The sequence below is a fragment of the Sinocyclocheilus anshuiensis genome, unplaced genomic scaffold (genome assembly GCF_001515605.1).
Source record: "Sinocyclocheilus anshuiensis isolate Anshui unplaced genomic scaffold, SAMN03320099.WGS_v1.1 scaffold1561, whole genome shotgun sequence".
NCBI lineage: Eukaryota > Metazoa > Chordata > Actinopteri > Cypriniformes > Cyprinidae > Sinocyclocheilus > Sinocyclocheilus anshuiensis.
In genome coordinates, this window is record NW_015536630.1 from 998681 (window position 1) to 1020399 (window position 21719).

At 35.4% G+C, this 21719-nt stretch overlaps 1 protein-coding gene and 1 long non-coding RNA gene across 4 annotated transcripts in view; one reads left to right on the top strand and one right to left on the bottom strand.

The window, feature by feature from the left end:
- Positions 1-12516, top strand: part of LOC107653904 (uncharacterized) — a 24886-nt gene extending 12370 nt beyond the window's left edge. Inside the window, exons 3-4 of the long non-coding RNA XR_001630285.1 lie at positions 11039-11191; positions 11901-12516. This is a non-coding gene — a long non-coding RNA (uncharacterized LOC107653904). The remainder of the gene's footprint in view (positions 1-11038; positions 11192-11900) is intronic.
- Positions 5055-21719, bottom strand: part of LOC107653853 (runt-related transcription factor 2-like) — a 70950-nt gene continuing 54285 nt past the window's right edge. For 2 of the 3 annotated variants that reach the window (XM_016440712.1, XM_016440721.1), the window contains 3 exons: positions 16585-16761; positions 14569-14730; positions 5055-7665 (listed from right to left, as the gene is read on the bottom strand). In XM_016440712.1, coding sequence (XP_016296198.1) covers positions 7178-7665; positions 14569-14730; positions 16585-16761 — 827 coding nt within the window. In that variant the 3' untranslated portion in view covers positions 5055-7177. The remainder of the gene's footprint in view (positions 7666-14568; positions 14731-16584; positions 16762-21719) is intronic. The other variant, XM_016440727.1, reaches the window with a different exon arrangement.

The following is a 21719-nucleotide window of genomic DNA, read 5'->3' on the forward strand; positions in this document are numbered from 1 at the left end:
GGGCGTTAGAACGAGCCGTTTTAGGTAGGCGTGGTTGACTCTTAACTTTGATAAAGAATATCTTTTTGGTTTTGAGACTTTAGTCTTTGCAACTTCAGGGATCTTATCTATTCACAATCAGCTTGTAACACTCCAAAGAGAAAGGAAAACTTGAAATCGCATCATATGACCCCGTTAAAAAGGCCAGAGATGATGTTCCTAATTCTTAGATTGTTTCAGCGTTTGGCTTTTGTACTATCAACCCCACTTTTGTTTGATACGGAAAGACCATCATTAGTTCTTGCTCTCTCTTCGTACTTGTTTATTTTCACTTAAAACCGTCAGGCAACGTGCCGACCCACGAATGAAAACAGAATCTGAGAACTTTTATCAATTAGCCCTGATAAAGATGACAGAACATTGAGCACAATGTTCATTTTCAAAAGGAAACACACGTGTTTTGTCTTAAAACAATGTAATAGTGTCGAACTCGCTCTAAGTAGTGCTAAATAAGCCCATTGAGTCGTTTCCTGGCTGAGGGGATCCAAACCAAACATTGATCCAAGCTGAACTTATGGATGTTTGCGTTCATTGATGGGGCCGTTTAAAGACCCTCAGTGCAGGTTTAGACAAACAGTTGGCAATGTGTCTGAACAGCTCACAGCATTAACCGATCCGTTTCATCTGACACATTAACGGGCATTAATCATCACGCGCTGCATAATGGAGCATTTGTCTGTCTTGAAGTGTATGTTATGAAAGTCTCTGGTGGAAATTCAGAATAGAGTCAGGAAAAGTGACAGGAAATCATATAATATCTCATGGAGATTTGGGCCTACATATTCTGGCAAGATATGCACCGATAAGGCCCGTTCAACAGACTGACTCGAGGAAGTTTAAACATCACTATGCTCTTCAAGTTAAAGTACCGTTGCACAATGTAAACCAGGGCCGAAAAGCTCTCTCAGATTTTCATCAGAGCTGTTCAGAAAGCCCTATTTATTTCCAGCCTGTATGACGGGGAAGTGTAATGTAAAATGCAGACCAGCTATATCTTTCATTCTTTGGAAAGATTAAGAAGTGCAAACTCATAAAACCCTCAGGAGGCCGACAGACAGCGGCAGTACAACTTTAGTTCTGTTCAGTTTAGTTCAGTTTAGATCAATTTATTTCAACAGAGCTGCTGGCAAATGTAATTTCTACAGTAAAAATAGCAGATGTTTCGAGTTTTCATTTCCAGTCAGTTCAGCTATGTTAAGTTCAATTTGGTTCTGCTCAGTTAAATTTACTTCAGTTCAGCAAAGTTGAGATAGATTTTAGTGTCAAATGTCAATTCAGTTCATTAAACTACTGATGACCTTGTTCAGTTCAGTTAAATTCAGTTCTGTTTACTTCAGTTTGGCTTAGTCCAGTGATTTCAGTTCAGTTTAGTGTCAATTCGGTAAACTGATGGCTAAATGTCATTTCTAAATTTTCTCTTTTTATTTTTAGTTCAGTTCAGTTAAATTCAGTTTGGTATTTCCCTTATTGAATTCAGTCCAAGATAGTTGAGTTGTTGTGTTGGCAAATGTAATTTCTAAATGTAGCAGTTGTTTCTTGTTTTCATTTCCAGTCAGTTCAGCTATGTTAAGTTAAAAAAAAAATTCTGTTCAGTTGCATTCAATTCAGTTCACTTCATTTCAGCTTAGTTCAATTTGTGTCAATTCAGTTTATTATACTACTGATTGCATGTTTCAGTTCAGTTAAATTCAGTTCTGTTTACTTCAGTTTGGCTTAGTTCAGTGTAGATTGGTTCAGTTTTGTGTGAATTCAGTTCAGTAAACTATTGATGGCTAAATGTCATTTCTAAATTTTCCTCTGTTTTTATTTATATTTAGTTCAGGTCAGCTAAGTTCAGTTAAATTCAGTTTGGTTCAGTTTATTTTAATTCGGCTAAGTTCAATTCCATTTAGTTTGACAATTGAACATAGTTTAGTTCAGCTCAGCCAGTCTTATTTCCTTTAAATGTTTCAGTTTATTTAATTTAAGATCAGTTTAGTCGAGTTCAAAACCCGACTTTAATAAAATTGCTGGCAAATGTAATTAATTTCTAGCAGATGTTTCTTATTTTCCTTTCCAGTCTGTTCAGCAATGTTAATTAAAATTTTGTTCAGTTAAATTCAGTTCACTTCATTTAGATTCGGTTCAGTTTCATTTCAGTCTAATCAGTAAAGCTCAACAAAACTGTTGCAAAATTTCATTTGTAAAAGAATTTTCCTGTTTTTGTGTATAATAAATTAGCTATGTTCAGTTAAATCTTATTAAATTTGAAGTTCAGTTAAAAGTTCAGCTGCCTTAAAATAAATTCAGTTAATTAGTTTAGTCCCTTCTGTTCAGTTTAGTTCAATATTGGTTGAGTTCAGTTTGGTGTAAATTCTGTTTAACAAAACTGCAGATGGCTCAATGTCATTTTTTAATGTGGCGGAATTTTTCTGTTTTTATTTACATTCTGTTTAATTTCAGCTATGTTCATTTCAGTTTGATTCAGTTCATTGTAGTTCAGCTAAGGTCAGTTGTTAAGCTCAGTTCAACACATTTAAGTTTAGTTGTCTCACTCTCAAACTGAATTTAGCTTAGCTCTGTCTTCTGTTCAGTTCAATAATGTTGTGCTCAGTTGAGTTGAGTTCAGCTCAGTTCAGCTTATTTATTAGCTGCTGAACAGCATTTTTAAATGACATTTCTAAATGTAACAGATTGTGGATGTGTTTTAGTAACTATGACTCAGATACAGACGTTTAATGAAGTACTTCCTTGATGATTAGCTCTTTTTGTTGGTCGTGGGAGTTTTCCAGTGCAGCCATATATATATATAATACAGACTGTCAAACCAGCAGCGCCTGAGGTTGTTATTTAACTAGAGCTCAGTGAAACAGCAGTGAAAGTAGTTTTTCTTGCTCCCCTTGGTGCGTCCAACACAAGTTCACATTTTCTAGGAAGCACCTGCTCTTGAGGTGTTTTTAATGAAGTCAATCACGATCGCAACGACTTTTTTTATTTTTGAAAAGGGGTTGAAAGTAAATGTAGTTATATATATATATATATATATATATATATATTGTTTAATATTTGGTTTATATCATTAAATCTTTCGTGCATAGTGTCATTAGAAAAGGACAAATTCATGTGTTGCTAAAAATATGCAAAATCATTGAAAACAAATTTGATCTGTTCCTTCCTTAAGTGGTTAATTCATGCATTACGTTTCTTTACCAGATTGCACATTTGTGTTTATCAAACTGCTTATTTTAACAGTGGTACATACAGTCAATATAATCATCATATTTTCCCCATTAATGAAATGAAAAAAGAAAACAGTGAGTTATAACAAAAAGCCATTTTTATTCTCAAAGACAAATGATACAATCATCAGAAATGCTAAATCTCACAATTTTCTACTGGATTGTTAGTCCCATACGAACAGGTTAAAGTTTCACAAACTTTATGGATGAAACAGGACGAAAGATTGTCGAAACTGAAACATCTGTACAGTATGTGCAAGGAAGGAATGCTCCCGTTGTTTACAAACCAAGGACTGTGTTCAATCAAAATGATGCATATTTCCAAAGCAGGATTTCCAGGGTTTCAAATACGATACACTTTATTTAACAGTACAGAAACAACAATAATGGAGCGCAAAAGACGTCGCGGAAGCATTTGGTTTTCTTCATGTGTTAATTTGACCTTGCATACTTGCAATGTAAATGAAATTTGCAAATAAGGAGAAGCCCAAAACTCTCTGTATATGTCTGTGATAATGACAGAACGTACTGTATGTAAATGAAATCTCAATGGGTTTTTTTTTAATGTATAGAATGAATATAAATAGTCTCATGGAAGGAATCTCTGCTATTGACCCATAAAACCGACTCTTGCAAGGGTACTACATATAAAAAGGTCAATGAAAAACATAGTCCATAGCCCAAAAGCATATAAATATTTGGCCCTGTGACATGTTTGATTAAGACAGACCAATGTTGTTCTTGTATTATCAGGCATATTGAAGCAATTAAACATGGATTCATACAAAGTTAACAGTGCAGAGGTTCTTTACATTTGCAGTTACCTGCTTGCAGCTTTTTTGTAAACATTCTGTAAACATAAACGCTCTCCTCACTACCAGAAGACACCACGGTAAAAGAAAAGGCTAAATCAAATAGTGGGGCAGTTAAGAACAGCAGTGTAAGTGTAGTTATTGTTACCGAACTCAAAGAAATGGAGTTTAATACTGTACAGAAGAAATGACAAATGTGGATGGTACACATATACAGGTTTGTTTTAAGCTCAGATGAGTTGTTTCTGCCACGACCTTTTGATTTCAAATGGAGATGCAATTCATTTTGGGTGATTTTCTTAAAATTGATCTTGTTCAGGTTATATTTCATCACAAAAAACGAAGGAATAAATAAACATGATATTCTATTTTGCATGAGGTTTAGGACCACGTTTGGTATTTGTTCAGGATTTTTTGCATTTTCATAATTTTTCATAATTATTATTTACTGTAAGATGAATAAAACGCATATTTACTAGTGCTGTTAAATGATTAATCGTGATTAATCGCATCTAAAATAAACGTTTTTCTTTACATAATGTATGTATGTGTACTGTGTATATTTATTATGTATATATAGATACACACACATGCATGTATATATTTCAGAAAAATACGTTGTTTATATATTAAATATATTTATAATATAAATTATATGAATATATAGACATGTAAATACATGTAAATATTTTCAAAATATATACATGCATGTGTGTGTATTTATATATAAATAATAAATATACACAACACAGACATATTATGCAAACAAAAACTTTTATTTTGGATGCGATTAATCGCGATTAATCGTTTGACAGCACTAATATTTACATTTATTAAAAGTATTTATATTATCATTACTGTTTCACTATAATTTGGAATAAGATTTTTCACATTAAAGTAGTTTTTCTGAATTGGAAAAAAATTATAATCCTGAAAACAGGATTTATTTTCTTCATGCTAAATGTAACTTCTTGAGTAAAATATAACCCGGACATGCATTTGTGTTTTTGTTTTTGCCATTTAGGCTTCATTTGTTTTAGGTCCCTTTAAAAGAAGAAGTGCTTTGTTCTAAACAAAAATAGAAATAAAAAGACAAGTGACGTTTGTTTCAGAAGGGGACGCTGCCAGCAGCCTATTAACTTACATTTGGACAAACATTCTATCAAGTACCACTTGTTGTTGAATCCAAAAACATACACAATATTCTTCAAAGACGCCAACTACAAAGTGTAAAGAAAATTGCATTATTGCAAATATAATTTTCAAAATTGGTAACATATTTGCAGGAGTTCTCTTGTCAGTGATAATTTCATCCCAACTCATTATGGATTGCTGACCAATAAATAAATTCTAGAAATGGAGATGATAAACTTTTCTGGTAAACATCCATTGTGTAATTTAGGCTACTCAATTTGATTGTCCGTTCAGTAAAATGTCTTGCAGCCCAAAGATTCTGTTGTCTAACATGCCAGTAAAAGTACTTGATTATATTGTACCTCAAGAACATTAGCACACAGCAAAGAGACATTTCTGAGTTTGATTGTTGTAGTACAGTTTGCATAGTGTTTAACTAACCTACAAAGTGCAGTTAACCATCCAGTTATAGAACAGAAGGCTGATGATCGTATTGGTTTCATATCTGCACAAGAGATGGAAACTGGCCGTTTTATTATTGCAAGTGCATGCGAGAGATTTGATCATGTCTGTATCTGAAGATGCAAAGGTTTAGGCCACTGCTGCACTGCTTGGTCGTTCTTGTAGTCACCGAAAAACATTAAATAAAAAAAAAAATCTAAAATAAATTAACTAGATAAACATCGGATACCAAAATCAAACAAGTGGAGAGTGCAGCACGTCAACTCTCGTAACATATCTTTGTACATTTATTGATCGTTTTTGTTATAGATGTTACTCGCTCAGATGTACTCAGTCTAAAACATTTCTGGATGTCTTAATATGTAACGTTTCTGACTGAGAATTTATTCTGAGAAAAATAAGAAAAATCCACAAACGTTTAATTGTGGATATAGTCTTACAATGAAATGTCCTTCCTTCATTGCTTACGTATCATTGGATTTTCTTTTTGGTTGCTTTACAATAACAATAATAATAACAAAGCATTTAAATTACAAAACGAGTAAATATTTCATTAAGTTATTAATAGATGTCCCAAAAATCAAACGTCTTAAATTTTGTCCCTCTAAACACATCGCATAATTTAAAGTTTATATGGCTTATATTGCTTCTCGAATCAGTACTGTTTGCTACCATTTCATACATAAATTAAAATAATCAGAGGGAATTAGCCAGTACTGTTTCAAATAGCTGACTTCTAGCACGCATAAATAAAAAAACAAAAAACAATTGCTTTCAGTGTTAAGAAATGCTAAATTATACCAAGTTAGTATAAAAATATTCTGCGCCAATAGTGTGGATGCATTCCTATTGCAATGAACGTTTACTCAAGGACAGAAAAAGGGATAGTTCATCCAAAAATAAACGTTCTGGCATCGTTTACTCTTAAATATAGGTCTGTTCTTTGCACAAAGCTATTGAATGAGCTCACAAGTCACTTTGTTGGTGCTTTAAAAAGCCCCAAACACCAGGCATGACAGTGACAGTACACTTTTGTTGTATCTAAATGTGCAGCATCAGCATTGTGCTAAACATCTCCTTTTGTGTTCTGCAGAAGAAAGAAAGTCCTACGGGTTTGGAACGACATGAAGGTGAATGTATTTTCATTTTTGGCTGAACTATTCCTTTAAATTCAGTGACTTGCATTATAGGTTATATCACTGATGAAGTGGAATGTCAGATGAATTAGACTAAAGGTGCGTTCACATTTACCGTTGCTCTACAAAATTTCGCTTAAATATTGCTAATATGATCGCATCTTAATGCCGTATATCATTCCCTGTAAGGGTCATCTGTTTTATAGAAAAAAACCTCAGTGTAGTCATAAAAATACACTGCAACCATTCAATATTGTACCAATGAGTACCAGTGAGTTTGTGCTTCTAATCCGATGATTCTTTCAAGCAATTATCTCTCGCTCTTGGTCTTTAAGGCTAACAGTGCTGCATTGAGGTCTCGTTCGACCAGACTGTCTCAATATGGTCTCCAAACGGACTCGTCCATCCTGCCGCTGGAGTTGAGAACAGTTGGCGAGCTGCTGTGGCTGCCGTCCGCCTCGCCTCCATCTGCCTGATTGGGCAGGTTGGGGTTGATGAGGGTGCTGCCGGTGGATGCGCTAGTGCAAGGCGGCAGCATCCTGGAGGGGGATCGATCTCCGCCCGGCACCATTGAGAACTGGTACGACCCGGACGAGGCGCCGTAGTAGAGGTACGGCGTGCTGCTGGTCTGGAAGGGCCCACTTTGGTTCTGGGTGGAGCCGGGGTACGGCGGAGGCAGGTAGGTGTGGTAGTGGGTGGTGCCCAGAGACATGCCCGAGGTGACCGGTGTAGGGGTGTATGTGAAGGTCGCGGGATAGTGCATTCTGGGACTGGGAAAACGGGAATCTGTGAGGGAGGACAAACCGGGAAACTGACGTTCAAACTGCCGCGGATCGGCCGAGAACGGACTGAGATCCGACGTACCTGGTGGAGAGAAAAAAGAACAGCTTTTTTAGTGATATTTAAATCAAGAAAAAGTTTTGAGCATGTCTTCTTTCAGTGCGGTTCAAAAGTCTGGGTGCACTATAGTGAAAATGCTTTTTTGTGCATTTTTTAAAATTGCTATATACTTTTCAGTACAATTTCTGTTATATCATTTATTTATTTATAATAATAATTTAATAATTTTTTATAATTTATTTTATTTATTTACATACTGGTAAAAAATGTATAGCCTGAATGCACTCTAAGTCGCTTTGGATAAAAGCGTCTGCTAAATGCATAAATTATTATTCATTATTATTATTATTTATATAATCAGCATTTATATGGTACGAAAACAATCAGGAACAGTACAACATAATGTTAATTTTACTCATTGTTTTTGTATAAGATAAATGCTCTGATTATATAAATCAATGATATAATCTGATGTTTATAGATTTGTAAAGATACATTTTCCATTAAAGGTTTCATTGTGTTAATGCACAATTGTGCATTTTAACTTTATTTTACTTATCTATCATGTTGGAAAAAGTGCAGAATCTGACATTTTCATTTTACATTCTACATTTTCTTTGTATCTATTTTTGAAGCCTAAAAAAAGTTACATAATATACTTTTGGGCCCCATTGCATATAACATTCAGTTTTAAAATGGATTCATTAGTTTATTTCAGTCTATGTGGGTTATTTATACTATCATATTTTTTGTAGTTAAATATTTAGTTTTGCAAAATGCTGCTGGGTCACTTTAACTCTTTTCAACTCAGTTGTATTTATTTATTAGCTCGCCTGTGACACCCTACATTGTTTTTGAACTAGATGCATGCTCTCAAGATAAATATAATGACATCCACATCAATTGAGACTGAAATGAATAAAGGAACATTGTTAAATCAGACAGAAGAGGGCGCTGTCAAACTTAATTTGCATACAGCTTAAACTAACTAGCCTGTCAACATAAAACTCCCCTTTATAAACTCAAAAGAAGCTTGTGAAGAATGAAGCGCATGCAACTTTATCTGCATTTCTCTTCCAAATAATGAATGTGAAAAATAATGGAAGTAAATATGAAGATGCTCTCCCAAACATTTTGATTAGAGTGAAAACAGTTTTGTCTTTGTTATTATACGAGTCAGTGTTTGAACGCCCAAGCCATGAACGCGTCAGAATGACACTTCAAAGTGCAAGAAAAAAGTTCATATTGTTGCTCATTGATCTCGTTTGTGACTCCACATGAACAGATTCTCTTTACAAGCTCAGTCTGAGGAATTTTAATCAAGGAAACTGCAATAAATATTAACTGACCGACAAGAGAAACTGGCTCATCTCACATGTCAGCGGTTTAATTACTCTAGCAAAACATAAACTTGAATTAAATGTTTATTTGCAACCTGAATTACACAATGCTTGGGTTGATTCAAGGTCAAGGTGAAGACTAATGCTGCAAAAATGTCACCGGGCCATAAAAGATCAATATGCAAACGAACTGTCAAAAGGCGCTGATGTGCTGCTGAAAGATTGTGAGTTTGGCTTCTGGCTGTTTGTTTCTTGAGCGGCGTTTGCTGAAGGTTGTCCGGGGGTTTGTATGCAAACGTTTCGTGTGCGTTCACGCTCACATGCGCAAACACACGCATCCTCGCATTTATATGAATATCAAAGAGAAATGTTGGAATAAACTGGGAGCGCACATGGAAACGCTTAGAGGAAAAAACAGTTTCCAAAGGATGCATAATGAGCAGTCTCAGATGTGGTGGCATGTCTGCGATTAGCCAAAGAGAAGGGCCGATCTTCTCTCTTAGAACCACAAGATGTTTTTAAATTATAAACCACTAATGGGCTGTGACTCCCAGAACCCCAGGAGAGAGAATCCCAGAGGAACGTCTTATCATCTCCACATCTGTCTATTTTTGCACTCTGCATTCATCATGATCTGCTTTTCAAATGGAGCCGCCTGCTAAATTAAAGGCTATAAACAAACAATCCCAAACTCCTCTCCTCTTTTCCTTTCCATTGCATTTCCCCTTTCTTTTCCTTTTCTTTCTTTCAAACAAACCCAAACTCTTTTCTCTTCCTTTCTATTTCCCCTTTCATGACCTTTCCCATTTCAGTTACCCATTTTATTTCCTTTAGTTCACAAAAAAGTAAAATCCTCTCTACTCGCTTTCTTTTCCCATTCCCACATTTCTTTACTTCATACAAACCCAAACTCTTTTCCTTTCCACTTCCCCTTTCCTGACCTTTCCTATTTTCTTTCCTTTGCTTCAAATCTAAACCTTTTACTTTTCATTTCTCTGATTTTAACTTACTATTTCCTCTTTCCTTTGCCATTACGCTACTTCAATGAAACCATTTTTTCCTCTTTCTGTTTCCGTTTTCCAGTCCAATTTTCCTTTTTCAGTTTCTTCAAACCAACCAAAATGATTCTCCTTTTCTTTCCAATTCCCATTTAACTAAAACACTTTTTCCCTTCCATTTCCCCTTTCCTAACCTTTCCCAGGTTATTTGACCATTTTCTTCCCTTTACTTCAAACAAACTGAAGTATTTTCCTTCCCGTTTCACTTTTTCTTACCATATAATTTCCCTTTTTCTTTACTTAAAACAAACCAGAATATTTTCCTGTGTATTTCCTATTTCCTTTCCAATTTCTATTTCCCCCTTTTCTTTTACTTCAAACAAGCTTTCCTTTCCTTTCCTTTTCTTTCCATTTCCTCTTTCCTGACTCTTCCCCACTTCAATTCCCCCTTTTCTTTCCTTTTACTTCAAACTAAAATCTTTTTCTGTCTGTTTTTCCATTCCTTTCCCTTTTCCAATCTTCATGTTTTTCTTTGAATTCAAATAAACCAAGTATCTTTTCCTTTCTGTTTCCCCTTTTCCTTGTCCATTTTTCCTTTTCTTTCCTTCACTTCAAACAAAGTCTCTGATCTAATCACGTCTCATCCTTCCTCTCACCCTGTTGCTGAGGTACAGTACGTTTTTTTATGTCTTTCCCGTAAGCTTGTCTGCTGGTTTAGGAGCGGTCGCGTGTTGTCCATGAGCGCCGCTTTATGAGTGACAGTTCGGCAAACTTTACAGAACATGTGTGGCCAATTATGAGCAGATTGTCTCTCCCCATTATCAACTCTTGACATTTCAAACCAAACAAAAAAGACACTTCAGGGAGACAGTGCAGAAGAGAGGAGACCCAAGTCACATTTCCAAAACAATGACAGAAATTCACATATACAACCTTCAATCACCATTAAACATCGCTCCTCACTGCAGACATTCACGAGAATGAACCCATTATGCTATCGGCTCTTGCCAGACCCTTTTTGGCTAAACTTAATATGACATCAATCACTTTGTATTACAGGGATGGTGTGGTCTAGTAGCTGAAGCTCAAGGCTAGAAACCAAGAGGATCATGATGGCTCAAGCTGTGACCTATCATCAGTGTGATCTTGCGACCTTTGACCTCGGGTTGCCTGCTACAAGACTGCCTGCTTACTTTAAGAGCACATTAAGAGGTACAGAAGCCACTAACAAAGATGTATCATGGTGTTTTGGGGTCAGTAAGATTTTTTCTTTTTTTTTAAATGAATACTTTTATTCACCGAGGATGCATTAAATTGTTCAAAAGTAACAGTAAAGACATTTATAGTGTTAAAAAAGATTTATATTTTTCTAGTTATTTTAAATTGTAATATTTCACAGTATTACTGTGTTTTACTGTATTTTTGATCAAATAAATGAAGCCTTGATGAGCAGAAGAGACTTCAAAATCATGGTACTGCTAAAGTACTTTTTTGTATTCGGTACCTTGGTATATATCAAAATACCATGGACATACAACATGGTATTTTTTAAATGCCATAACACATTATGGTATATATCAGAGTACCATGTTTTGTGGATATGTACCATGGTATTCTCTGAAGATCCTTAGATGAAGATCCATTTACTCATTTGGAAGATGTCTTTATCCAAAGCCACTTTTTATCAAGGTATACATTTGATTTGTATATGCATTCTGTGTTATTGCATATATCAAAGTACTGAGATATTCAGACTTGATACCATCATTGAGTCCACCAAACATGCTTTTAAACCAGCCTCCTTAAACAGACTTCCACAAAAGGAAAAATCAAAGTTCTATACGGTCCTCCAGTATCCCGCTCTGATAATTCATCGCTCTCTGTGTAATATTATGCATGCCTTCATCTGCGTCGTTATCAGTCACCAGGTCTCTGGCTGAAAGGTGTAACACGAGCCCACGGTGGAGAAGAACAGCCACGCAAGCAGCTGCAGAGGGTGCGATGTGTTCTGGACGTGTCTTCTCGAGACCGAGCCATTCAGCGGCGCTCCGAGGAAGAATAAGGGGCGTTAGGACCAAGAGGTGCGTGTGTCTCTTTGAGGAAAGAACAAAGGCTGACATCTCCAAGATGAAAGCCGGGTGAAATCTAAACTAATCAAACCCAACGAGGCAGCTGGCCGGGGTTCAAAAAGCAGCCACACCAAGAAGCCATTTAAACTTTCACATTCGCTCCAGGCTCAAAGAAAACAGTTAGGGTGGGGAGCCAAAAAAAAAGTTCAAAAACCAACCTGGCGGAGAGTCAAACAGGTGTATTAAAGAAAACGTCCACGCTGTGTGTTTGTTTCAAAACGAACCCCAAAGGGCGGGTGGACCGCAATCTGGTGCCTATTTCATTAATAAAGGCACAGTCACAGCAAGCTCTTCCTAGGGTTTGGACTCGAGAGCTTTTGGATAGTTGACGAGAATTGCTTTTTAAAACCCCATCTAAAACTATTTTAAACAACATTCTCTTGTAATTATTGTTCATGCAACCGTTATGAACGCATGTGAATTTAAATGCTATGTGGAATATTTGTATGTTTTAAAAATGCATTTGTCATTTAAAATGAACTAGTATGGATGAAAAAAAAAAAAATATGCATGAAATATATAATTTATTGTGCATGCAATGTGTGTATATACTGTATATTAAAATTGTGCATGCAACTATTTATTTATTTTATCTCTTTAATATTTTATTTTATTTATACTACTTTTTCATTTGTTTTCACTCGATAGCTTTAAATATAAATATAAAAAATGCAATATTTGTGCATTTTAAAAATGCATGTGTATATATATATATATATATATATTATAAAAATTATTTTAAATATATTATTTTATTTTATTAACTTTTAGGACAAAAAATACAAATAAAGTAGTATAAATAAAATAAAATTATATAAATATTTAAAATATATTTTTATAAAATGTATTATTTGATATAAATGCTCAATATATATATTTGCAATATTTTAGAAATGTATTTGTTACAATGCATGATCATTTAAAATAAAAACGAAAATACAGTTGTATAATTAAAAGAACATTAAAGAGATAAATAGAGAAATAGTGATCAGTTACAGAAGTTATGACATAACTTTCCCTGCATTCAAATAAATTCTATTATAAAATCCAATAGACGTGTTATGTACCAACTACCCGTTTACCTTTTGAGGTCCGTGAGGCAGAAACTCTAGTCTGTTTTATTGTTCCTTTTCAAGGCATTTCAAAAGAGAGCTGAGTTCAAAGACTCCATCGGAGAGGACGGGGATTAGGGGAGATATTCTTTCAAATGCTCTCTATTTTTAAAGGTGCTAGTGCTTGGAAGCCATTTGCCCACGGGCGACGTAAACGCTTACAAAGCAGAAAGTTAACGCTGGAAAAATGCTTTGATTCGACTTCAGCGAATGAGTGTTTGGACAAATGTTCATGGCTAACACGATCAGCTAAGAAAGTAAATACAGGCACATTGAGACACTCCATTTCCCACATTTCTGAAATGAGTGGTTGGCAGAGAAAGCGATATGAGCCAGAGGAGAATTGAATTGCTCAGAGGTTGCTCTTTTATAGCTCAGTTGTGATTTCATGTGGAGTCAACAAGTGAAAAACTCACTTTACTTCTGTAATCCCACATCATGAAACAGGATGTTCAATGCATAAAAATTTGGCGGGGCTTGATTTGATTTATCTTTAATTGATTGGGTAATAAAAATGAGTCTATATGACAGATGGTTGCTAAAACAGCCTGAAAAATGTTGATTTCAACTTGAATTTAGATATCAATTTTGACTCAAAAAACTAAAACTAAACTTTAGGAAATAATATAGGACAATTATATAAAAATATATAGGAAAATTAAAAATAAAATACTTGGAAAAAAAGAAAAAGACAACATGTTTTTGAAAGAGGTCTCTTGTGCTCACCAAGACTGTATTTATTTGATTAAAAAAAAAACAGTAAAAAGTTTGGGGTAAGATAAAAAAAAAAAAAAAACATTTCTATTTCAAATAAATGTTGTTATTGATCACATAATCATTAACAAAATATAATAAGCTGTTTTCAGCATTGGTAATAATAAGAACCATTTTTAAATAATTGAGTTGTAATAATAAGTGAGCAGCAAATCAGCATATTAGAATGATTTCTGAAGAATCATGTGACACTGAAGACTGGAGTAATGATGCTGAAAATTCAGCTGCGCATCACATGAATAAATTACATTTGTAAATATTTAAAAATGGAAAAGTTATTTTAAATTATAATAATATATCACAATTTTACTGTATTTATTGTAAGTTTAATCAAATAAATGCACCCTTGGTAAGAAGAACCCTCTTTTAAAAACATTTAAAAAATCATTTTTATTCCAAACTTTTGGCCAGTAGTGCGTAAAATGAAGGTGGATTTGATCTTGGGAGAACTTGTTGAGAATTTAAGTATCAAATCTGAGCACAGTTTGAGACATTGTCTTAGTCTCATTGCTGAAGCATTTGAGATAATAGAGCTCTTGTCTGTGATTGGACTTTCTATAAGGTGTTAGTTTACCTGAGAGGCGTCTTGGCACGTCGCTGATGGTGGGCAGGCCCGTGGCGCGGGTGGAGGACAGCGGGGTGGTGGAGTGGATGGAGGGAGACGTCATTTGGCTCAGGTAAGGAGTGTAGGGCTGCTCGTAGGACCAGGGCGGAGAGGACTGCGCCTGCCGCGGATCTGTGAGCATGATAAATGAGATGACTCCAGTCAACATCTGCACGACAGAATCCTCAAAGATGTGTTTGGGTGTGATTGTAGCCTCTTCTCTCAGGACCACAGCAGTGCTTTTATAGCTCAGTGATGTTTACAACAGTGACCTCAAAAATGAACGGTATCACACACCACCACAAAAAAAGAGCCAATCTTGTGAAAGCTGTCAGGGACATGTTGGGTTATCTCTCACTCTAAAAGTGAAAGAAAAAAAATTATGTTTTGCAGACTTTTTTTTGTTTTGTTTTGCAAATTAAAAGAAATTGAATTCTATTTTTATAACCATTAAGATGTTTTGCGTTGTTATGATATCTTTGACATATATATATATATATATATATATATATATATACAATTGAAATTAAAGTAAATTAAAATAAATAAATAGGATGCATTATAGGGAGAGGGTGTGTTGTGTTTAATTGGCATGAAAATAATGATGCAAAAGAAAAAAGTTATGTTTTGCATATATTAAAAGAAAATTAATTCTATTTTTAAGGCCATTAAGATGTTTTGCATTATATCTTTTATATATATATATACACACACACAATTGAAATTAAATTAAAGTAAATAAAATAAATAAATAAATAAATAGGATGCATTACAGGGAGAGGGTTTGTTGTGTTTAATTGTCATGAAAATAATGTGACAATGCAAAAAATTGCAGGGGTCCTGAAATAGACTAGTCTTTATGCACAACATACTTTTTATATATATATAAAAAATTATGTTTTTGAGATTCACCCTCAGAAGAGTCTTTCCTGGTGAGCCATATTTAAAGACTCGTTGTGCACACAAAGTGGGTGACCTTTCTTTTTATAACAATATGGAGACCAAGACAGAGCAGACTAGTATAAAAGGCTGTGGTATGTAAATAGCTTAATCACATTCAGAGCCAAGAACGGTTTCCTGTTTGCTTTCTACAGTATTCTAGTAAACACAGCGTCCGCTCTGACAGGAGAGGGGCTGGAGATGCTCCAAGAGAATGGCAAACATTATGCAAACTTTAAAGCTGAGCACATATGAGACAAAAAAAACAAAAAAAAGCCCACGCTCCAATATGCCAAAAGTGAAGCAGGAACTAATGAAAATATTTGGACAAATGTACTGGAATTAAAGCAGTAGTTCACCCAGAAATGAAAATCTGTCATTATTTACTCACTCTCATGTCGTTCCAAACCCGTAAGCTGTTATTTTTTCCGTGGAACAAAAAAGGAGGAATCTTCATCAGTCTTCGCCAGAACCTGGTCTGCACCATTTTGAATGAGATTTGACGATATTTGGGTCTGTTCCTCACTATCATATGATTTCTAAAGACTTGAATGTAGTGAATGGACTGATGCTTTTCTGTCCTTCACAGACGTGGTTTGAAGATGAAGAGAAGCACAAAGATTCATCAGAACATCTTTTGTGTTCCATTAAATAAAGAAACTCAGGTATGGATTGAAATGAGGGTGAGTAAACAATGAGTTTTCATTTTTGGGTGAACTATCCCTTTAAGGTGATGTAAGCAGCCAGTCCCAAACAAAGATAAAGCCTCAAAAGCAGACAAAAGGATTTGCGACTGTCAGATTTGGCACGTCCATCATTATCTCCTGTTTAAATCTGATCGACGTTGTCGAATTTACCATTTCTATTTCTTGCATCATTCTCGCCCACTGGCTTTTATCTTCGCAGGTTTATCTTCAAATCAGGCCTCTTAAATAAACCTACCTGTTCTCCAAACACTGATGTTTGTACAGTACATAAACCACAGCCATTCTCCATTAAAGGTCATGCCAGACAGGCTGAAATAGTTGCGTTGAAGGGCCGGTTTACCTGAGATCTGAGTTTGCCCCTGCGGATTGAAGGAGTTCGGCATGGCGTTGAGAGACGGCCGGGGACTCTGGGTTTGCACGGCAACTCTCATGCTGGTCTGGCGGAAACGCTCTAACTCGCTCAGGCGCTCGGAGAACAGCGGCGGTTTAGGGGGGTCTTCCAGTTTCTGTCTGTGTCCTACCGAACAATATTAGACAGAAATTGCAGTTAATACACCTACTGCTCGATTCTGACCAACTTTAAAGGGATCGTTCACTCAAAAATGAACATTCTGGCATCATTTACACACCCTCATGTTGTTGCAAACCTGTATGTTTGATCTTTCTTCTGAGAAACTCAAAAAGAGATATTATACAAAATGTTCAAGCTGCTCTTTCTATACAATGCAAGTGAATGGGAAAGAAAAAAAACTGTAAAAGTGATCCATTCTCTGTTTTACAAAGTCATATGCTTGTTTTGTGTGATGAATAGATGCAAATGAGCCATATAGATTAATAACACCTTAAATTTTGGACACAGATCTATTGCATGGTCGCAGAACGCTTGCAAATAAAGCACAAAAGCCATGTGGACAATTTTCATGGCACTTTTATGGTGTTTTTGTCATTTTTGGTCTGTTTACTTTTATTGTATGGAAAACATCAGTTTGTAGATTCCCAATTTTTTTTTTAAATGACATTAGCGTGAATAAATTATGACAGAACTCATTTTTTTGGGCAAATTGTACTCCTTTATAGGGATAGTTGGCCAAATAATGAACATTTTGGCATCATTTACACACCCTTGTGTTGTTTTTTTGCTTTCTTCTGGGGAACTCAAAAATACAGTAAATGTTATGCAAAATGTTCAAGCTGCTCTTTCTATACAATGAAAAGCACTGTAAAAGTGATCCATAATCTGTTTTATGAAGTCATATGATTGTTTTGTGTGACGAATAGATGCAAATGAGCAGATTAATAACAACTTATATTTTGGACACAGATCTATTGCATGGTCTCAGAACGCTTGCAAATAAAGCACAAAAGTCATGTGGACAATTTTCATGGTACTTTCTTGTCACTTTTGGTCAGTGTTTACTATCACTGTATGGAAAAGATTAGTTTCTAGATTCACAAAATTTCTTTAAATGACATTAGAGTGAATAAGTTATGACAGAACTGTCATTTTTGGGCATATTTCACTCTTTGAGGTGTTATGCAAAATGTTCTAGCTGCTCTTTCTATACAAAGAAAGTGAATGGGAAAGTAGCACTAAACAACACTGTAAAACAATCAAAAAGCAACTTAAATTTCAGGCACAAATCTACAACATGGTTTCAGATCACTTGCAATAAAGCACAAAAGTCATATGGAGCATTTTCATGGTACTTTTATGGCGTTTTTGTGACTGTACAGAAAAGATCAGTTTGTGGATTTCCCAAAATATCCTAAGATGACATTAGGGTGAATCACATACGACAGAAGTGTCATTTATGGGTGAATTTACTCTCCTTGTTGTTTCACACCTGTTTGATTTTTTCTTTTTCTGGGTAATACAAAAAATGTTCATGCTGCTCTTTTTAATTCATTCAAAGTGATACGATGAACGGTGCCAAGCTCCAAAAAAGACATTTTTTTTCTATACTTATTCTTCTTTTATCAAGTCTTTTGAAGTCATATGACAGCTTTGTGTGATGAAGAGATGTCAGTGAGGTTTCAGAGCTCAAATAACAACTGAAATTTGAACACAAAGCAATCGTATGGCTCCATAACAAGTCATATCGACTGTTTTCATGGCACTTTCATGGTGTTTTTGTTACTTTCAGTCAGCTCCACTGCATGGAAAAGATCAGTTTGTAGATTCCCCAAAATATTCTACAATCACATTAGAATGAAAAAAAGATGACAGAAGTGTCATTTTTTTGGGTGAACTACACTCTTAAAGGGACAGTTCAGCAAATAATGAACATTCAGGCATCATCTACACACCCTCACCTTGGTTGAAACCTGATAGTTTTGTGAGAGAAACAGACCACAATTAATTAAAATAGTCATTACTCATTGAAGTGCAATGAGATTTGAGCTCTACAGCTGAAGGCAAGATTAAAATTACAGTCTGTTCCACCCAAACAGCTATTGTATGTCTTCAGGAGACATGAAATATAGCACACAGGTTGTATAAAATACTTTTATGATCCCATTATCATAAATATTACGGTACATCCACAGAAAACATGTTTCAAACAACACGATGACCGAAGTTTCATATTTGGGTGAACTGTACCTTAATGGCCAACCAAACAATTAAACCTCGTTATTTACCCAACAGCACAGCAAAACAAATGAGCAGATCAGTATGTGGGTCAGATGCATCAGCGATCTCTGGGTCTCTGATCGCAGAGATCTCAGTTTTCACAATAGCGACTGGCGCACAAAAGGAGGGGAAGTAAATCGACTTTCTACCTGCCCGTACATGCCGGTGTTTTACACCGTGGTGTGGATCCAAAAGAATTCACAGTCAAATAACACAACTGCTGTATTTCCCTATTATTCCTATCATGCTTGAAACTATGTCTGTGAGTCACGACAAAAGCATGACCCGCCAATGTTTATTCATTCATTTCCCATAAAAGAGGACAGACTCAGTCCTCTATCCAGCAATAAAGAGTATGAGTCACGCCATGCCCCCACGTCCACCCCCTTCCCCATCACGTGAACCACCCTTTCCAGTCCATACGTAGCTCAACATCTCCACTAAAGAACCCGATTTCATTGGAACCGCACTGTTGTGTCAATACTCGAGAAGAATATGTGTTAAAGAGGGACTTAGTCTTTTTTTCCATGCTTGTCTGTATCGCCCCGGTCGGTTGCTCTGAATGGCTGTAAAGTAAATATCACACAGAAGAAAAGAGAAACTCCTGCAAAAGCTTGGCCGCTCTCCAGTCGGTTCGAGCCAGAGCTACCTCCAGTCTCGCAAAACCTGATTGTGCTCTGGAGTTCGCTTGAGCAAACACAGCTCCTCATTCACAGTTGAATGTCAAGCACTTTGCGTTGAGAGCGTGAGTAATTCCCTAATAGTGTTCCCTCTCGCTGTATGCTATTAAAGAAGCACAAAAAAAAGGGAACCGGTTTAATTTCATTTAAGATGAATACGGCCCCTGTGTGTGTGTGCATGAAGGTGAGCTGTTCACAAATGATCTGCCGCGTTACAAGTGACGCGAGACAGAATCTGCCGACATTTTCACTAGGGATGCACGATATTGAATTTTTGCTGATATCCGATATGCCGATATTTTTCAACTCGTTTTGGCCGATAGCCGATGCCAATTCCGATACCGATATATTTCCTTTTGTTTGGAAACAACACCAAGTCTCTCCTGTGTGGAAATTATAAGCAAATTATTTTACATTTTGGTTAGTTTTTAACAAGAACTTATTTGTTAGAATTAAATAAACAATAATTAAGTTATTTTATAATGACAGTACATTGAAGCTTTGAAAATAACTATAAATAAACTATATATCAATCACTGCATTTTTTTCAGAAAGATACAGTAGTAACCTTAACATTTTATTTTAAGATTTAACATTTGTAGATGGTCTAAAGCAAAAGAGTTGTAAAAATTCTGAAAATATTTTAGAGCTAATAATTTGTTTAAAAGATATGACATATATTACACATTAATGAATAAATCAATATAGGCTATATAAAATTATTTAATTTACAAGTGTCATGTTTGTGATTTTTTTATTTTTTTATGTAAGCTATAGCTTCTGACCTTTACTCTATCATACACTGAACGCCTCATTTTATAAGTGCATTCTCAGTTTAAATGCAGCGATCCAAAGCAGTGAATCCAATCATCATTCAGGCAAAACTTTGCTTCAAAAATGAGTCACACTGCTGACGTGATCTAATCGCTAGCACACCCTGAGCACATGTGAGTTAACATATTCCTCTTATCGGCAAGACATATCGGCATAATTGTTTATATCGGGCCGATGCCGATAGGTACATTTAAAGCCATTATCGGCCGATATCGGTCCGATAATATCATGCATCCCTAATTTTCACCAAATTTAACTAGTTGAATGATATAAATATGAAAGCTTGTTTCTGCCATAGGATAAAAAAACAACAACTTTTCATCTCACAATCTGACTTTTTTTCACAATTCTGAAAAAAAAAAGCCAGAATTGCAAGATACAAATTCAGAATTGCAAGGAAAAAAGTCAGAACTGTGAGATAAAAATTTGCAATTAGCTTTTTTTTTTTTGCCTTTTTTTTTTTTATTCTGTGCCAGAAACAAGTTTCCATATATAAAGTAACATTGCTGCAGCTATAGATATCAATGCGGATTACATAATGCAAACCGCTGACGTCAAAACATCAATACGTAATGTCAAGGTCTTTGTGAGTCTATAAACTCTTTAATGTATTGCTCTTTACTTGCTCAGGAGACATAAAGGAGATCATTAAAGTATCAGCAGATGTTTCCTTGGGAAAGCAGACAAATAGAGAAAACAGTTGTCAAACAATAAAAGTAAAGAGCTTTTTTTTTAAGAGAGATCATTTTTTAAATTTGATGAGAAATTAGATTTCAGAACATGTTTTGAGCACTGCTGGAGAGTATGGAGCTTTTATAGGAGAGATCATTTTTTTAAGTGTTCATAATGCGATTTCTGACTTTTGATAGCAGACTTTGGCAGTTCTGAAACATGTACAGAAATGTTTGGTAACCCTACTATTTATGTACAATTATGGCATTTAGCAGATGCTTTTATCCCGAGAGCCTTGGATATCACGTTTAACACTGTCATGTGTGTCTTATGAACATGTTCTGAGCACTGCTGGAGAGGACAGAAGCAAATGACTCTTGGATTTGAAGTCCAAGACTAAATTTCCAGAATGAAAAAAGGGGGATGCGAATGATTCAGCATGAACAAAAGGAAAATCCCTAATGCTCAGCCTATGAGACATGCAGAGTGCTCTTACGTTTACATCAGTGCCAAAAACATCTCTCAGTGCTAGAGCTGAAATACTCAAATGGACATGTCTGCAATAAAATAAAAAGATCCTGTTACGGCAAAAAAATTTGGATTATTAGTTTTAAGGCTGAGGAACAAAACTTTGGGTGGGGGGGGGGGATGAAAGAA